This window comes from Dromiciops gliroides, chromosome 3 (genome assembly GCF_019393635.1).
Source record: "Dromiciops gliroides isolate mDroGli1 chromosome 3, mDroGli1.pri, whole genome shotgun sequence".
Taxonomy (NCBI): Eukaryota; Metazoa; Chordata; class Mammalia; order Microbiotheria; family Microbiotheriidae; genus Dromiciops; species Dromiciops gliroides.
In genome coordinates, this window is record NC_057863.1 from 218,766,879 (window position 1) to 218,787,387 (window position 20,509).

A 20,509-nucleotide genomic window follows, 5' to 3' on the forward strand; every position below is an offset into this window, starting at 1 on the left:
AATTGTGTAAAGTTGTCAGTCTCTCTTCTTGAGTTATGATAAGACCATCCATGCATGACTGTGAAGGGATTTTTTTTTTTTGTCCTGACCTATGAATTTATTTCTGTATGGTACTCCTACCATGAGAACTCCTAACTGATTTGGTAACTTTTGTGATGTTTAAAAATCTAATGGGCCTTACCTGCTCCCCCCCCACCCCAGTGTGTGTGTGTGTGTGTGTGTGTGTGTGTGTGTGTGTGTGTGTGTGTGTGTGAAGAATTAGCTAAAGTTTATTTTTAAATTCAGCCACAGTTTAGGCTTGTGTGTGTGTGTGTGTGTGTGTGTGTGTGTGTGTGTGAGAGGCAATTGGGGTTAAGTGACTTGCCCAGGGTCACACAGCTAGTAAGTGTGTAAAGTGTCTGAGGTCAAATCTGAACTCAGGTCCTCCTGAATCCAGGGCTGGTGCTCTATCCACTGTGCCACCTAGCTGCCCCCACAGTTTAGGCTTTTAAGCATTTATTAAAGTGTATTAGGGGTTAGCAAAGAGAGAGAGAGAGAGAAAGCCGCCTTCACCTAGCTATCCAAGAGAGTGAATTTGCAAAAGTTAGGAAACCTGGCTACCTTCCTCCTTCTGCCACCACAAGCTCCTTTCTAAACCAAAGAGAGTTTCCTCCAGCTGAAGCTCCCTGCCTGACCAGAAAAGGAGCGGTCCCCACACACAGCTCCAAGCTAATTGGCTGGTCACATTCAAGTCCATTGATTGTATATGAATAGAGGTAACTTCCAGACGCCAGGCAGCTTCAGGACGCTAGTCACATGCTTCCTCGTCAGGGAGCATCGCCCTGGTTCTCACAATGTCTTTCTCAGCAGGGGGTGGCACTCTGGTTCTCACAATTTGTAACTATAAGAAGGTAGGTAGTGGATACAGTGAAGGGCCTGGAATCAGGAGGACCTGAATTCAAATGTGATCTCACTTACTAGCACTGTTACCCTGGGCAAGTCACTTAACCATGTGTGCCTGTTTCCTCATCTATAAAATGAACTGGAGAAGGAAACAGCAAACCAATCTAGTATCTCTGCCAAGAAAACCCCAAATGAGGTCACAAAAGAGTCAGACATGGTTAAAAAGCAACTGAAAATATTAGTTTTCTTTTACTCTTATGATGACATTTAATAAACAGCATTTACTTCATATTACATGTTTAATACTTCTGGCAATATTTTCTGGGCCCCCAGTTTTTGGCATCTATCTTCTGTGTTAATTCTTACTCCACAGTGTGTGCTGTACACTGTGATATCCCCAAATGTTGACTTTTTGATGTAAAATCTAATGAGGGGCAGCTAGATGGTGCAGTGGATAAGGCACCGGCCCTGGATTCGGGAGTACCTGAGTTCAAATCCGGCCTCAGACACTTGACACTTGCTAGCTGTGTGACCCTGGGCAAGTCACTTAACCCCCATTGCCCCCCCCCCCCAATCTAATGAAAATATTTAGTATAGAGCATCACTGTGCCTGGGTTATCTGGAAGGTGGAGCCAGCTTTGGTCTATACATCTCAGGGTTTCTGGTTTGGGTCACAAAGGGCTGAGTGCTATGGGAGAGATGAGAAGACAAGAGCCTCATAAGATAGCCTGGACTGCTCACTGTGTCGTCAAGCACCAAGTTCTAAGAAAGCCTATATCTACCCTGAGTTAGTGAAGTAAGGATATAAAATAGGGCCAAGGACCAGGGCTCCACAGGATCAGAGATCTAGTGCTGGAAAGCACCTTAGAGGGCATTAAGCCAAGCCCATTATTTTCTAGATGAGAAGAGATGAATCGACTTTCCTATATTTCTTAGGCAGTAAGCAGAAGAGCAAGGGTTCGAACTCACTCTCAGTCCTACACCCTTTCCATTTTAGCATTTTTATATAGCAAAGTTCTCAGGAACCTACTATAGATGCCTCATCTTTTGTTTTGGGTTTTGGGTTTTTTTGTTTTTTTGTTTGTTTTTTTAGGCAACGGGGGTTAAGTGACTTGCCCAGGGTCACACAGCTAGTAAGTGTCAAGTGTCTGAGGCCGTATTTGAACTCAGGTACTCCTGAATCCAGGGCCGGTGCTTTAACCACTGCGCCATCTAGCTGCCCCCAGCCTCATATTTTAATAATAACACTAGCTAATATTTATCTGTGCTTATGATGGGCCAGGCACTGTGCTTAGCACTTTACAATTACGATCTCATTTGAGCCTCACAACAGCCCTGGAGGTAGGTGCTAGTGTTACCTGCATTTTCTAGTTGATTAAGCATACATCTAGTAAGTGTCTGAGGTCAGGTGGGAGCTCAGGACTTCCTGACTCCAGACCTAGTTCTCTATCCACTATACCACCCAGCTACCCTAGCTTTGCAAAGCTATAGTCTCTTAGGGCTATCTGTATAACCCACTGGTTAACCAGACTTGTCCATGTCTAGATAAGAAGGCCTTCATCATTTCAGTCTGGGGTCCCTCTTATCATTCTCCTCTGGCAGGGCTGTCTTCTCTCAATAGATAGCAAAGCCTCCAAAGGAATTCCAGATTGTATGTGTGGTTAACCCCCAAGGGTTTGGCAAGGGTTCTGGCTAGAGAGAATCTAACTGGCATGCCCTAAATTACAACACAATACCAGACTACCTTATTGACATTTCATCAATCAAAATTGCATTTTATTACTAATGCAGCCTCTCTTAGGTTACTTTCCCAGAGAGTGATTACCACTTTGTTGGTTCAAGGGGTAATTGTTATAGGGTTATATTCTCATTATAATTTTGTTGTTATTCAGTTATTTTAATCATGTCTGACTCTGTGAGTCCATATGGGCTTTTCTTGGCAAAGATAGATACTGGAGTAGTTTGCCATTTCCTTCTCTAGCTCATTTTACAGAGGAGGAAAATGAATTAAACAGGGTTAGGTGACTTGTGTAGGGTCACACAGCTAATAAGTGTCTGAGGCCAGATTTGAATTCAGGAAGATGAGTCTTCCTGACTCCAGGCACAGCACTCTATCCACTGTACCACCAAGTTGCCCTCCTATTATAATAGTTTATATTATAAGAGGATATTATATTAGGGCTCCCTCTCTCTCCCCTTGCCTTACTGCTTCCCATTAGCAATCAGCCAGTAGATCCAGTAAGCTTTTAGCAAAGGCATGTACCTAAACAACATAGCAACAAAAGCAGTTACAAACATCCCCACCCCCTCAAAGCTGGGATGCCTTCTCCTACTAATACACATAGCATCCATGGGATGGATTGGAATAAATTTAAAATACCATAGTCATGAGACATAAATGTAAGACATGCATGATCTTATAAGACAACTCTCGGTGTTACAGGATCTGGAAGTTCTTTCTTTGTAGAGTCCTTGTTGTATGCAGCATTGTTGCTGGGTTCCCGGGTCTGTCCTTCTCCATAATGTGACTTTCTTCTCTGCTGTGAGGGGTCACATTTTGAAGGTGCTTCCTCTTTGAGTAACTTTCTTTGAAGGGGGCAGCTAGGTGGCTCAGCAGATAAAACACTGGTCCCGGAGTCAAGGACCTGAATTCAAATCTCACCTCAAACATTTACTAAGTGTGTGACCCTGGGCAAGTCATTTCACCCAAATTGCCTTAAACATCCAGGGCCATCTCCAGTCATCCTGATGTATGTCTTGCCACTAGACCCAGATGGCTCTGGAGGAGAGAGTGAGAGTGATGACTTTGCACAGTGCCCCCTCACTTAAATCCAATTCATTGCAAGTCATGACATCACCCTGAAGTCATGATCCGCTTTGTGAAAGAAGGACAAGCAACGACACCTGTCTTTGTGTCCATGGCTGTCTGGGATGCATGTATCTGCACATTGCTGGGTGCAGTATCTTCTACTGATCTAGTAATTTCCCTTCAAAGCTACATTGTCAATGTTGTAAGATAGGGGGGAGGGTCAGTCAGTTAAGTCAGTCAACAAGCATTTATTAAACACCATGTATCAGGCACAGTGCTAATTGTGGGAATACAAATATAAGACCAAAAAAAAAAAAAGACAGTTCCTGCCCTCAAAGAACTTGAAATCAACCCAAAATTAAGCTGAAAGGGGAGGAGAGAGAGGAGAAGGGGAAGAAAGAGAATAAGTATTTAGTAAAAGGGCATGATGGAGGACAGAAGAGTGCAGTGCAGTGGGGAATGATGTAAGTGGTATGCTGTGCTGTGTTTTGCTCACATAGGTTATTTGTATCCGAATGGTTCTGCCTAGATGTGGCTTACAGGGTTGTAACTACAGTAGTATCTTTAGAGTCTCCTCTCTCCATCCCCTGATCTTCTCTAAGGGAGATTGATTCCTGCCAGGAGGGGAAGCAGGAAGCTGAGGTCTGAGGCTGGCCACCCAGCTCTCCTTAGAGACATGGGGGAATGGTAAAAACAAGATTTATCTCCTTTAAATATTGTTATTCACAGGGCAGTGGTGGGCAAACTCTACCCAGAGTCATTATTATATATAATATACAGCCCACCTCCTATATTTCTAGGTCTACCAAGTTAAGAATGGGGTTTAAAAAAATATTTTAAAATACTGGCCCTAGTTTGCTTGCTGACCCCTGGATGATGGGAAATACTTTTTAGGTTCAAGGGGGAGAAAAGAGAAATTACCTGTTTCTTTCCACCCACTCCCCCTAATTCTCTCTCCCCAGGCAGCTCCAGGGATATAATTTCTCCCACTCTGAAACTTTTGAAATTTGTCCAGGGCTTAGCTATTTAAAGTCTCCACCAGTGAAGCTAATTTGTTTGCACAGCTAATCCTGTTGTTTCCTTCTTGACTCCATCAGAGAAGTAATTCCATTTCATGAAGGGATCACATTAATACTTGATCATGTGCAACTGCATTATATATCTCCATCAACTGAAGTGGAAGAGAGGGGTCACATTCCCTCTTCATTACATGAAAATAATAAAAATTCAAATTATTTGTTACTGACCACTCTAGGCAGGATTCATTTTCAAGTACCTTGTGGTCAATTACACTGGACAAGTGTAACTTGGAGAACTAATCGACTGCTCCACTGGTTTGTTGCTTCACAACAAACTGTAACAGATCTATAAAGACTAAGGGTAAAGACTAATGAGAAATTAAAGCAGTCTCGATGATGTATTACTAATTTATTTTCTAAAATCTGTTGCTTTTGAATGAAAAAGAAACAAGTATTTGGACCTGAGTTATTGACCAAGCAAGTACTCTGAAAGATTCATTAGCTCAACCTCTTAATCTTGTTGCTAGAAATGCAAGTTTATGCAGGTCTTTTAAAATAAAGTCAGTTCCTTGAAGTCAGAAATTGTTTTTGCATTTTCCCCCTATCCTCAACTCTTGGTGAGTGCCTGCCACTTTGTTGTTTTTCAGTTGTTTCAGTTGTGTCGGACTCTTCTTGGTAAAAATACTGGAGTGGTTTGCCATGTCCTTCTTCTTCTTGTTCTTCTTGTTCTTGTTCTTGTTCTTGTTCTTGTTCTTGTTCTTGTTCTTGTTCTTGTTCTTGTTCTTGTTCTTGTTCTTGTTCTTGTTCTTGTTCTTGTTTTTCTTGTTCTTGTTCTTGTTCTTGCAGGGCAGTGAGGGTTAAGTGACTTGCCCAGGGTCACACAGCTAGTAAGTGTCAAGTGTCTGAGGCTGCATTTGAACTCAGGTCCTCCTTAATCCAGGGCTGGTGCTTTATCCACTGCGCCACCTAGCTGCCCCTAAAATGTTTATTTAGCAAGCATTTTTTGGGGGGGCAGGGCAATAAGGGTTAAGTGACTTGCTCAGGGTCACACAGCTAGTAAGTATCAAGTGTTTGAGGCTGGGTTTGAACTCAGGTCCTTCTGAATCCAGGGCTTATACTTTATCCACTGCACCACTTAGCTGCCCCTGCCATGTCTTTCTCCAGCTTATTTTACAGATGACAAAACAGACAGAGTTAATTGATTTACCCAGGCTCACACAGGTAGTAAGTGTCTGATGCCAAATTTGAACTCAGGAAGATGAGTCTTTGGCCAGGTACTCTATCCACAGTACCAATTAACTGCTCCACTTAGTAATTGCTTAATAAATGTTTATTGACTATTGACTGTTGATCAAATTCTAGGGCACAGCTATAGATAATGCTCTATTTTGTTTCACAGTAACATTGCTAATAGATTATAATAAAATCTTCCCAAAATTTTTCTTTTGTGTTTTTCTGGACAGTTACTGTGTCTTCTACCTCTACTCTCCACCCCCTGCCTATCACACACACATCATTTTCCCTCTTTCTTCTTTTCCCACTCCCTATCCTTCTCTTCCAATTTTTAAGATTTCCTAAGTATAAAATGTGTATCTCAGAACTGTATCTCCCTGAAGTGATTTTTTTTTTCTTGGATTCAATTAATGATGTTAGGTTGGGTATGCCTATTATCACATTAAGGATGATCCATCAGCTAACTATTTTGATTTCAATTTGTTGCCTTATTTCCTTGGTGTTTTGCTAATATAAGCAGAATATTTAATGTAGCCCAGCAGAATGTAGAGGAGAAAGGACTTTAAGCCAAAACAGCTTCCTCCCTGTCCCAGGGAAGATATGAAATAGCATTTTAAAGGGAAAGACTGTTTAAACTGAAGTTTGATATTTGTTTTTGAGGTGGTATAATCCATTCGAAGAATGGAAAAATTTGAACAGTTAAGTAGGATGGAAAAGTTAGACAAGTTTTCATCTTTGTGCATGTCATACTTATACAATGAGCTTCACTGTTGTCTTGGAAATATCACCCCCCCTGAGTCATCCATATTGGAATATGGATATAGAAATATTTCCAAATGAAGTAGAAATTACTTTAAATGACCCAGTGTTTTAGAGTATTTGCATGATGACTCATATCCATATTAAATAGTAATCTAGATCTGATTTAGGATGAGATTCTCAATTATATAAGAGTCTTCTCCCAAATCAGTAGCTTTTTTAGATTCTACCTGTAGGCAGATGGGTTAGATACTTTTGTAAAGTGATTTCCCGGATTTATCTTCTATTCTCTAAAAATCCACCTGCACTTAGCTTGCTGAAGCTTTAAAAATGCTTTCTTTTGGTTTATTCCAATGGGATTGTTGAAGCCTTAAAAACAAGTAAACCTAGGAAAGATAACACCTTAATATTTATGTCATTTCTACCTCAGGAAGAATGAATTAACTAGATCATTGCTGGGGAGCACCCTAGAGAATTTGTGAAAGAGCAGAGTAGAAGGGCTATCACCAAGAGTATAGAGTATGGAGTATAGAGGGGGTAGGCAAATGCATCTCCATCACCATTTTTCTGAGGACTCAGCCTGCTGCCAATTCAGTGATTCTGTGATCTACCAATTTGGAGTAGCCCAAGTAACTTAATTTGCCCCAGAGACAGTTAACAACTTGAAAATTTATTTCTTATGGCAGAGGGCAGCGGCACCAAGGCCAGCTGCCCTATTGGCTTCTAGCAGCCCCCACACCCAGTCACAGAAACCTAGAGCACACCTGGGACTCAGCAAACAGTCACAGGGAAAGACATTATATATACTGTATCGTTCTCTTGATGAAGTAATTTATAATCGCACTTGTTTTACTGTTGCTTTTGCCCCTTTAGGATGAACAGAAATAGGATCAACAATGCTTTCCTTTTGAATGACCAGACATTGGAATTCCTAGAAGTTCCTGCCACCCTCAGACCCCCCACTCAACCATCAACCCCTATCTGGATAATCATATTTGGTGTGGTATTTTGCCTTGTCATAGTTGGAATTGTATTGCTGATTATGTCAGGAATCCATCAACGGAGGAGGTAAGAAACTTAGTATATGGCCAACTGTTTCTAAATGAGGGGAGTTGAGAAAATTGAGAGCTGACTCATTTTGTTTTGCTCTATTTGTGTGCTTTTAGAAATATATGGGGAGGGTAGGGAGGGAGAAAAATTTGGAATTGGAAATTTTATATAAACAAATGTTGAACGCTATTTCTACATGTAACTGGAAAATAATAAAATACTTTTAGTTAAAATATATATATAGATGACTATTTCCCAAGGTGGAGGTTGTCTTGGCCAAAAGGTAAAACCTGTAGAAAACTGGTGATACTGAAATAATTACACCATGGTTTCTACTTACATATAAGAATGCAAAAGGCATTTTAAAAAGGGTTCCTCTCCTTACTCCATGCCCTAGTTATGAGAATACCCGAAGTGTTCAGGGAGGACTAGCACCTCTGGTGGGAGTGTTTGCTGAGCTCTTTTCAGGGCTGCTCATCCACCTTTGGTGACCTTTACCTAGCTCTCACCTGTGGCTCCAAGAAGCTGTAGCATGTGCAGTGGCCACACCTGGTAAAACCATCTCAGCAGACAGGCTAAACGTGGTTGAGGGTGACTGACAGTCTCAAACTAATCTATAACTCAAAATCTTACAAAAATGAATGTTGAAAACTATATTTACATGTAATTGTGAAAAAAATAAAATACTATTAAGATGAAAAATATAAGTTGTGTCAGAATTGCCAAAACCAAAAAAAAAAATCCATAAGAAGATGTCTACCCCAAGCATATGAAGAATTCCCTCAGTGAAATGGGCAGATGAGAACAATTTGTTCCAGTGGCCACGAAGGAAGCTGACATCGGTCAGACATCAAAGATACAAAGGTCATCGACTGTATCCTGGGCCATCAACAGTCACATTGACTTTTGTCTTGGCACTGAACTTTGTTGACTCAGCAACAGTTAGGCTGATGACTTTGATCAGCTCTGCCTCACTTAAATCCAATTTACTTGCAAGTCAAGACATCATCTGTGATGTCACTGTTCCTCTTTGAAAATGAAGGATGAACAACAATCTATATAATCTTCCTAATGATTTTTGAGGGATATTATAACTTACAATGTTATTATATAAACCAGGAAAATAAGGAACATTACTAGGCATGAAATTGGGAGGGGGAATTATACATTAGTGGGAGTGGGGAGAAATGCACAGATATCTTCTTCATCTGACCCTTCATGTGAATTTGGGTGACCCACCCAGGCCCAGAACTTCTACACTTTCAAAAAATGGGAATGTATTTAATCTTTCTATTCATGGGAAATCCCTGCTAGTCTGATCTAGCATAGCTGTTTGAAAGAGTCAGGATGCTGGTCCAAAATGGTCAGATTTTAAAGTGGAGATTCTGAAGTATCCACAGTCTTCAGTGGCTTCATCCCGCCCTGAGCATCTACCCTAGATGCCCTATGACCCTAGAAACTTTCTTCTAGGCCCTCTGCCCTCAGGATGTTCCTTGACCACTAAAAGCTTCTAGTCTACTATGCTTTCTTCTCTTTTATCTTTTTTTGGTGAGGCAATTGGGGTTAAGTGACTTGCCCAGGGTCACACAGCTAGTAAGTGTTAAGTGTCTGAGGCCGGATTTGAACTCAGCTCCTCCTGAATCCAGGGCTGGTGCTCTATCCACTGTGCCACCTAGCTGCCCCCTATGCTTTCTTCTTTGGAACTTACCTATCCTATAGAGCCCATGTTGATATGATGTTTGGAGACTGGATGTCAGTCCGAGGAGCCCGATTAGCCTACTCTGGGGACGTTGTTATCCAGACTTATCAATCTTTATAACAGAGTTCTTAAATTTTGGGGGGTCATGGGCACTTCCCAGAATGTTTTAAAGGCATAAATAAAGTATATAGGATCACAAAGGAAACCACTTATATGGAAATAGTTATCCAAATATATACATACATGTAAACAATACATATGTGTGCATGTACATATATGTGTATTATGCACATGTGCATACATGCATGCATGCACGTGTGTATGGATGTATGTTTGTATCAATTTCTTAACCCCAGGTTAAGAATCTCTATATTAAATCCTAACTACTTCAGGCCAATTTCCTGACTCTTTCCACCCAACTACCAATAGACCAGACTAGCAGGCATCTCCCACGAATAGAAAGATACATCCTGTGACAGGAAAGAAGCTCTGACCCTGAAGAGATCACACAAACTCATACAAAGGGTCAGGGGAGGAAAGGATCTGTGTTTTTCTCCCCATTCCCCTTCTGACTAGTGGGTAATTAATAAACCTGGAAGGTAAAGATAAGCTTAGGGGAATGTGAAGGGCAGCTAGGTGGTACAGTAGATAGAGCCCTAGGCCTAGAATCAGAAAGCCCTGAGTTCAAATCTAGCCTCGGATATTTACTATCTATGTGACCCTGGGCAAGTCAATTGCTGCTGTTTGTCTCAGTTCCTCATATGTAAAATGAGCTGGAGAAGAAAATGGCAAACCACTCCAGCATTTTTGCCAAGAAAACCCCAAATGGGGTCACAAAGAGTCAGACAGGACTGAAACAATTGAAAGGGGAATGAGAAAGCAGATCACCTGGTAAGTCCAAGGTCAGATACAGCCACTGGTTTCTGCAAGCAATAGGACTATTCTAGGGCCTATAGAGGAGAATATAATCAGAGGGCAATGGAACAGTAAGTCTTCAGAATAGAAAGCATTCTTTCCATTAGGGGCATCAAAGAATGTGGCTCAAAGGTTTAAATCAGCAGTGAATGAGGCTAGCCATCCTTTGATGATGACGGCCTGCTGGTCACAATCTCTCCTTACTCACCTGTGGGCTTTGGAAGGATCCCAGAGCGGTCCCTGTCTTCTAGCTGTAGAATTATACAGAAGTTCTCTGTAAGCCCCCTTCCCACAGGGAGCTGGAGTGAGGCATGGGAAGTGAGACACTGGGGAGAAGAAAGAATATGAGCTGATAAGCTCATCGTTCACTGAGGCTGTTGGAAATAGGCCTAGTCTAACTATTTCTAGGTGGAGGAAGTGGCCCCTGGATAGCGCGAATCCAGGTGTATGACATGCAAGACTGCTTCCAGGCTATTAGGTGTTTCTTGCATTGCTCCCCAGATTGCAACTTCATAGCACTGACTGTGAGGCTGTGTAACAGCTGGCAACTGATGATTGGCGGGGGTTTCAGCCCCCCAAGCTCCATTGTCTGCTTAAATGTTGCCTCTGTTGTCAGCAATTCAAGCCTTGGCCTATTGACAGGAGAACTGGCAGGACCACAACCAACCTGGAGTATGTGGGGCCATTGGCTTCTCTGGGGATTCCAGATGCTGACTATGTATCTATCTTACCCTGTCCCACCTCAGTTCCTTAGATGTTCATGTGTCCCCGAACTATTTCTGGGCTCTCGTTAGCACACAATTCCCACAAATGGGGCCCTAGAAAGTAGAATCTTGGGAAGTAAGATTAAACATTGGCATCAAATTTATCTTTAAATTGAAAATGTTCTCTTCCAAAACCCACATCTGACATTCTGCACATTTGGAGAGTGGATGGTTGAATGCACCATAGAGTTTAGAGTACAGATTGTAAAATAGAGTTAGAAAGGATCTTAGAGAATATTTTGCCCAACCTTTTCATATTACAGATGATGAAAATGAGGATCAGAGACAGCAAACTACTTGCCCAATATCACACAGCAAATCAGTGATTGAACTAAGACTAGAAATCATCTCCTACCAGTTTAATGTATGTTTTTTTTCCCTCAGATTCTCTTTAGTACTCAGCTATATGATGCATATTATAAACAGAAGACATCTGCATTTTTTTGTGTAGTTCAATGAGAGTTAAGTGACTTGCTCAGGGTCACACAGCTAGTAAGTGTAAAGTGACTGAGGCTGGATTTGAATTCAGGTCCTCCTGAATGCAGGGCCAATGCTTTATCCACTGTGCCACATAGCTGCCCCAACATCTGCATTTTTAGTGAATATTGTACTTTTCCATTGTTTTCTCAATTGATAATTTAAAGAAATTAAATGTGTGACTTGTCTAGTTAAAGAATAAAATGTCAAAACAACAGCATGAAAAGGGTTGTTTTTGGTGACTGTGGGATGTAGTGAGAAATAGCACAGTGCAGGAATTTCCTTAATGAATAATGTTAAAGTTAAGCAACAAGTGTTGTGTGCAGCCTTTAGGAAGAATATGCTTGGGGCAGCTAGATGGCGCAGTGGATAGAGCACCGGCCCTGGATTCAGGAGTACCTGAGTTCAAATCTGGCCTCAGACACTTAACACTTAATAGCTGTGTGACCCTGGGCAAGTCACTTAACCCCAATTGCCCCTCAAAACAAAAAAACAAACAAAAAAAAAGAATATGCTACTTGGGAAAAGAAAAATAAAATTGGTGGAATGGTATGTTGAGGGTGTGAGTGCCAAGTGGATTAAGGTCCTCATATATTGGGGACACCAGCAAGCCAAGGTATTTGAATTCAGAAGCAAAGAAGGCCTTTGGCAAGATGTAACAGAATTTAAAAAGACTCATTACTTTGAGTCTAACAAGAGTCCAATCAGTCGCTGAAGGAACTTAATGGCCAATACTTTTTAAAAATTAAATAATTACAGTTTCCTAAGGATTTTCCTCATAACAATCCTGTAAATGAGGTAGAACATTATGTATCATTATATATATTTTTGGGGCAGCTAGGTGGAGCACTGGGCTTGGAATCAGGAAAATTCATTTTCCTGAGTTCAAATCTGGTCTTATACACTTACTGGCTATGTGGCCCTGGCCAAGTCACTTAATCCTGTTTGTTTCAGTTTCCTTATCTGTAAAACCACTCCTGTATCTTTGCCAAGAAGATCCCACATGGGGTCACAAAGAGTCAGACATGCATGATATGACTGAATAACAACATAGAGATGTTTCCACATGGGGAAACTGAGATTCAGAGAGATTAATTCACTTGCTCGAATCAGTGAGTATCTGAGATGAGATTTGAACCAAAGTCTAACAGTCCAGCACTTGACCCATTATACCACACTACCCTTAGAGAGTGCTGCATACATTTGGACTTGGGTATCTACAGAACCTGGAAAGATTTTGGGGTAGAAGTTGGAACTTTTCTAGGTTATTCTAGTACCATTCTTTCTACCTATACCCCCATAGAAAAAGACAGGTGAGAACTCTCATGATCCAACAGTTTCAAATAACATTATGTTGCTTAAAATAAGGGTAGCAAATATTTAAGCATCTACTGTGGATCAAGCACTGTACTGGGCATTGGGGAGATAATAATTTAGATAAAATACAGTTTCTGCTTTCATGGAGTGTATATCCCATAGAGGGATATGAAACCAACATAGCCGAAATACACAATATTACATAAGTGCATCATCGTTCAACTGAAAATGCCTTCGTCAAATTTACCATTGCTCTCCTAATTGCCAAATCTCAAGATCTTTTCTCAGTCCTCATCTTTTTTGACCTCACACAAACTTTTGCCCCATGAATAATCCTCCTGACTGCCATCTGCCCTCTGGGTTTCTGTGACACTGTTCTCTCATGGTTCTCCTTTTTGTCTGACTTCTTCTTAGACTTCTTTACTGGATCATCATCCAGGTCATGCCTATTAACCATATATATTCCCCAGAACTCTCCAGATTCAGCTAGCCTGGTCCATGAGTGACAGATATATAGCCCATAATCATACTTCTAATTAAAGCTTTTATGGCATAGTATGATGAGCCAGAACCTTTGCTTTGCTTGCATATGCTTTCAAGAATCTTGGGTCTTCTCCATGCCATGAGGAGGTGTCAGAGTTAGATTTTATTGGAAGTTCAAATGATATTTTGGGTCCTTACCTATGATTTCTTATGGTCTTAGAGAGATGTCTAGGGCACTGATTGATAAGCAGCTTGCCCATGGTCACATAATTGTGTGTGTGTGTGTGTGTGTGTGTATGAGAAGCATGTCTTGAAGAACCCATGTCTTTCTGACTTCAAGAGTATCCTTTTTTCTCCCTAAATAACAGTATTTGACCACTCAAATGGATCTGTAATTTCATACATGTAAATGTTCCATCCAACCATGCAAATACAGCCCTTCAGTGCCTGAACGCAGGTTGTTATTCTTTTCCATGTTCTCCCATAAGTTCATCAAGAGAGGTCTTGCTCAATTTTTGCTAATATCTCAAGGATACCAATGGAACATGTTGGCTATTCACTGGTGAGCCTCATCTTCATGACCTAACAAGCCCATCTTCTTTTCCTATCATACCTTATTTATAACCTTCTTGACTCTAGTTCTGTGTAGCTTCAAATAATATTACTTTTAAAAAACATTTTGACTGTATTACACCGATGCTAACCCATATTACATTCAATAAACCTTTAGCCCTATATTATATGAGTCCCGTGACTTCACTGATTTCTGTCTAGTAAAGTCTCATCACAATGTACCATTTATTTATCAATAAATTAACCAACGAGCGTTTATTATGCTATATTACCATGTATCAAATACTATGTCAAGTGCTGAGAATAGAAAAAACAGGAATATAGAAAGACAGGGCAGCTAGGTGGTACAGTGGGTAGAGTGCTGACCCTGGAGTCAGGAAGACCTGAGTTCAATCTGGCCCCAGTTACCCCGGGCAAGTCACTTGACTCTGTTTGCCACACTTTCCTCATCTGTAAAATGATCTAGAGAAGGAAATGGAAAATCACTCCAGTATCTCTGCCAAGAAAACCCCAAAAGGGAGTCAATGAAGAGTTAGACAAGACTAAAATGACTCAACAAAAAACAACAACAGTATAACAGCCCTTACTCTCAAGGAGCTTGCATTCTGTTAGAGAAAACAACATATACATATAGTTAGGTACCAATTAGTGCAATAATGAATCCTGTAAAGTTGCCGTAGGCATGCCACTCACACTATTTGAAGTTATATTTAGGCAAAATATAGTCATTGATTCCAGTCCAATGGAAAGATGGAGTGTGAATTCAAATAATGCAAACACTTTACCAGCTTCATTATTCACCTTAATTGGGCCCCAGCCATATGTAAGCATATACCCAATATGTGCCAAATTAATATAAGGTAATTTGACTTGAAATAATGAATAAAGTTCAGATTTATGGGTAGCTTAATTATGAGATTTGCTATTACTTCTTGTATTTATTTCAATGTGAGTTAATATCTAGAAAAGCTTATGAAAAAGTTATTTGAAATTTAAAAAATCATCCATCCTTTACCTTTCTATGAGTTTCTAGTTATTGTTGTTTCTCAGATAGTTGTATGGACATAAAACCTTCCCTCCTCCTCAGGGCATACCCAGCAGAAGATAATAATTGTATTTGTAGCATCATTTTCTGTTGCCAAGGAGAAGTGAATGTAGTGTCATAAATTTGCCTTACAAAATCACGAAGGCTCAAAGACCAAAAGCAGATGGGAGCTCTCCTGTTCAAACACAAAGTTCTTCAATAATTAGCAAATGTAGTAAGAAAAATTATGACAAAACCCTGGAGATAAATTGATTTACCGTTGTTTTAGTTATACGTGCTTCATGGTTTCTATCAAGGAATATTTTTTCTTTAAAAGATATTCCACTATTTTAATCTATTTGTGATCTCATCCCTGTGGCCACTCCCTTCTAACTGTACAAATCACAATCCATGTATATTTCTTTATCCAGTAGGCCTTTTTTCCATTTTTCTTTGGATCCAGGATAAAAATAGAGTCCAAAATTTCCTTTCTTTGCCTCTGCAAGGAGACTCTATCAGTCACCTTTCATCTCTCTCCTCCAGGTGACAAGGGGAAAGCAAAGAAAGGATTACATGGGAAAGGTCAATATGAAAAGCAGAAAGCTAGATAGAAGTTAAATAGTCTAATTTAGTATAGTAGATAACATTGGAAATGGGCTGGTTAAGTAAAGACCCTAAAAATCATAGGCCTGTAAGGGATCAATCTATAACTCATGTAGTCCCATGGCCATGCAGGAGAGCACCTAAACCATCTAAATTAGATAAAAGTTTAGTGGAAGAAATACCAAGTCCTTCCTTATGCCTCACCTAATCTCTCATATGACAATGTAGGTCTGTGTTTTAAATTCATGTATCCCTCTCTTCTCCAAATATAATTCTATAAACTATTTTCTTATTTCCTTTCATTTTTTCCCACAAATTTTCTTTTCTAATACTTTCATCATTTTCATTGTTCTTCCCTAGACTCTCTATTTTCTCCACTTTCATCTTAAAATATTAAGCCCCCAAATAAAATTACCATTCCTATGCTATAACAATGTATTCACTAAATATAGATAAGTGGGAGGTGATCAGATTGTATGCAAGAAGTGACCTACTCTTTTTTGGTCAGTTTGGAATGACCCAGAAAACTAATCCAAACAATTCTTAAAAAGAGGCGTTCTTGGGGGCAGCTAGATGGCGCAGTGGTTAAAGCACCGGCCCTGGATTTAGGAGTACCTGAGTTCAAATCCGGCCTCAGACACTTGACACTTACTAGCTGTGTGACCATGGGCAAGTCACTTAACCCCCATTGCCTAAAAAAAAAAAAAAAAAAAAAAAAAAAAAAGAGGCGTTCTTTCCCTGAATTAACCAAGCTTGTCATTTGGATACTTCCAAATTTCCCAGGAATCATGTATCTTTCCATACCCAGTGAATACATTTAGAGATGACATTGTCTTCCATATCCTCTGACATAAATAACTCTCTGCCTCAAGGTTTCAAGTGACATTAAAACAAATCTTTTTTTAAATAATCTTTTATTTTTCCCTGATTACATATAAAACCAATTTTCAACATTTTAAAAAAAGTTTTGAGTTCTAAATTCTATCCCTCCCTCTATCACCTCCCCTTCCTTGAGACAAGGAATCTGATATAGGTTATACATGTACAATCATGAAAAACATTTCCATATGAGTCATTTGGTGGGGGTAAAAACTCTAACCAAGAAAAAAGAAAGAAAAAAACATTGAAACATATTTTGAACAAGGAAAATAAATCTTAAATGTATATTCTGGAATTTGTTGAGTAACCAAATTATGGTCCCATTCCTCCTAGACTATTCTTCTGGAAGAATCAATGGAGTTCCTCCCAGAAATCTTTATCAGTACTTCCCATTGAGTGGAAGAGAGTATTTCCCAAGTGGTGAACCTTGGCCTAATCAATCTGAAGGATATTGCCTTTAAATGACTCAATAACCTTATCTCTTCAGAGGTAGGGAAGGCAATGAGCTTCTCTACACAAGAGGTACTCTTTGTTCAACTGCTGGTTACTATTCCATCCATTAACCTAATGGAAGAGCTTTATTGTTTCCTTCTTTTTGTCCTGATCCTTTCAAGAGGATTTCCTGATAATTTTGGAAAGAACTATGGAAGAAAATACTATTTCTTAATATTTTAAGATATACTAAAAAGGAGGTTCTAAATATGTTTCCACAATACAAAGAAGGAAATAATCTCTACTTGCAAGAGCTTGCATTCAAACAGGGAAGATAACAAGGGCATAAATAAGTAGATGTAGTGTAGATATACACATCACCCTCATGAAGCCATTGGTCCTCTTCAAGAAGGAAGGATGAACAACAAAAACAATAATAAAGAGAATAAATTCAAAGCTGTTAAATACAAGGTAGCTTGTGAGGGAGGGCACTAACAGCTGGGGGGACCAGGAAAAGCTTCATGAAGAAGGTAGTTCTTAAGCTGTCTTAAAGGAAGAGAAGGACTCTATAATAGACACAATATGTTTCTAGTTCACAACATTTTTGTCACATATTCTTTAGCTCTTCAACATGAAACCATACTTTTAGAACATGAGATATTATGTATGTCTTTGACAGTCTACTTTTCCAAATCCAGCTTTGATTATAGCCTCTAAGTTTTCAATCATGTAAATTATGAGGTTTGGGGAGCATCTTTATCTCCATTACTTGGAAAAAAAATTATTAACATTTCAGGCCATACTAGACTTCTCTATGTATCTATAACCCCTTCTACTAGGAGGCTGAGGCTGATGGATCATTTGAGCTTGATAGTTCAGCTGCAAGAAGATGTGAGGTTTGGCAGGGTGGGTGGCACCACTGGGCTGCCTAACAAGGAGAAAATTGGCCCAGTTTAGAAACAGAGCAGACCAAAGGTTCTGGGCCAGTCAGCAGTGGGAGTGTCCCATGAGTGGATCCTGTATTTCTAGCCTGGTTGAGATAGGGAGACCCAATCTGTGAAAAACAAAACAAAACAAAACCAAAACCAGGGGGCAGCTAGGTGGCACAGTGAATAAAGCACTGGCCATGGATTCAGGAGGACCTGAGTTCAAATCCAGCCTCAGATACTTGACACTTACTAGCTGTGTGACCTTGGGCAAGTCACTTAACCCTCATTACCCCACAAAGAAAGAAAGAAAGAAAAAACAATAACAACAAAAAAACAAAACAAAAAAATCATGGCGTGTTGTGTTGCAGCATTCCATTCCCATTTGGGAATTCTGAAACAATTCTGCTTTTCAATGTGGTACCAGTGGATGTTGCTGGGTAAGGTAGAGTTCTACTCCCTCCCTGATAGATAAGGGCTGAAGGGCTAAATCTTCCTCAGTACTTTCCTGTCTCCTTCCAAGGAGTATGATTCAGGCTGTGATCTTTTCTCCAGTCACCCCTTCTCCCTTCTCCTCAGTACCCCTTTTCTCTTTCATCATTTTCTCTCTAGTGATTTCATCCACTTTATTCTGTAAAAATGTGCTTGCTTTTTAGCCTAGGAGCAATCTACTTGGCCTCAGGTCCACAGAGTCGCTTCGTTTTTTGGACCTTATAATAGATAAAGTGTTAACAATACAATTAGAGTATACAGGAGCCCTTGGTTAGAAAAATTCATTCAGAAAGAGATTTTGCTTTCAGCTTCAATTAACAGTTTTCTTTATCTCTAATTGACCCTTGGCATCTTTATGTTTGAGGCAAAATTGAGGATCCAGGAAGTGTTTAAATAAAAAAGAAGCAAGCAGAGTATATTACAATGTCTGTAGTCAGATAGTCATGGGAAGGAAAAGTTGAGGAAAGATCAGACTTTATTTGGAAACTTCCCTTTCTTCCTTTGGTATAAACTGTTCTTCAGTCTGAGTCTTCTATCCCAACATGCTTGCCAATGTCCCCAATCTTCCTTCTCCACCACAACCCTGTCCTCTCAGTTTCTCTTTCGGCCTCTGATTCTTTCAATTTCAGTCACTAAGTCCCAGGTGCAGCTGGGAGTCTCCCCATGGTTGCTGGTTCTGCTCAGCAATAGAAGTTCCTGCTCCTTCCTCTCAGGCTACTCTCTCACAAACTATGTGTGTTCCTTTTGGAACTCCCAGTCAGGACTCAGGTCTACCTTCTGGCTCAAACATCATGATAGAACCAAATAGCACTCTCTGGTCTGAGAGAGAATGTTTATCCGTCTGAACCACAGGTCCTAGTGTACTTAGGGTACCAGGTAATTCTTAAACCTATGTTGTGTCAGTATAACAATATATTTGTTCAGAGTTCACCACTCCCTTAATAGGGACAAGACTTCTAAAAAAAATTCCCTCTCCCATCAATTTCCTTGTGTGTATGTGCTTCACACTCTAATGAAGATGCCCAGATCTTATGGGCTTACTTTGACTTCTTGTGACAGTGTTCTGGTATAACTTTAAATGAAAAAAGAAGTTTCACCTTAAAAATTACCTTTTTGGGGGCAGCTAGGTGGCGCAGTGGATAGAGCACCAGCCCTGGAGTCAGGAGTACCTGAGTTCAAATCTGGCCTCAGACACTTAACACTTAGTAGCTGTGTGACCCTGGGCAAGTCACTTAACCCCAATTGCCTCACTAAAAAAAAAAAAATTACCTTTTTTCATCTTCAGTATCCTAGTCTTTGTGTCATCCTACCTGACAAATATTTTTTCTACATAGCAATGGTTAGTAACTGCTAACTGGTCTTCTCCCTGGTCTTTCAACTTCAAGAAGTCTATGCTACACTTTAGAAGAATCAATAACAACCCCCGAAGGTGCCAGGTCACTCTAAAGGTCCTCACTTGTTTTCTGAGGGTTAATTAGGCTCTTTTGCAGCAGTAGTTTTCCAGTTCATGGTATTATTGTTCATTTTTTACTTTCCTTTGTGCTTTAGTGCAACTGATCCTGTTTCATTGTGGGCTTTCCTGAACCTTGAGAGGCTTGACTTCCTCATACTATTAGCCACTGTGATACAACTAACATTCATTGAAGTGTACTCTTAAAGAGTTTCAACTTCCTCACATTTACCTGGAGTGATATCTATTCTTTTTTTCTTTTTTTTTGGTGGGGCAATGAAGGTTAAGTGACTTGTCCAGGGTCACAAAGCTAGCAAGTGTTAAGTGTCTGAGGCCAGATTTGAACTCAGGTCTTCCTGAATCCAGGGCCAGTGCTTTTCCCCTGGGCCAACTAGCTGCCCCGATATCTATTCTTAAAAATCACAGAATTAAAAACATAAGAAAAGAGGGCAAAGACAACTAAAGGGGGAGAAACCAGCTCAATCTGGTTTCATGTGGTCAAAGTCAAACATTCTGAGACAGCCTGGTATCAGTAGGAAGCACACACACACACACACACACACACACACACACACACACACACACAGCCATTTCTATGGCTGTCACAGAAGGAAGCCACCTAAAAATTCTTTCTTGTCCCAAGTAATTTGCACACCACTCTAGAAAGAGGGAAACTAATTAACACTCAATGTTTCTTTTAGAAAGGAAAAATACTCTTAGGAA

At 40.1% G+C, this 20,509-nt stretch overlaps 1 protein-coding gene across 1 annotated transcript in view; it reads left to right on the forward strand.

The window, feature by feature from the left end:
• Positions 1 to 20,509, forward strand: part of CLTRN (collectrin, amino acid transport regulator) — a 91,519-nt gene that overhangs the window by 69,357 nt on the left and 1,653 nt on the right. The window contains exon 5 of the mRNA XM_043996778.1: positions 7,576 to 7,770. Coding sequence (XP_043852713.1) covers positions 7,576 to 7,770 — 195 coding nt within the window. The remainder of the gene's footprint in view (positions 1 to 7,575; positions 7,771 to 20,509) is intronic.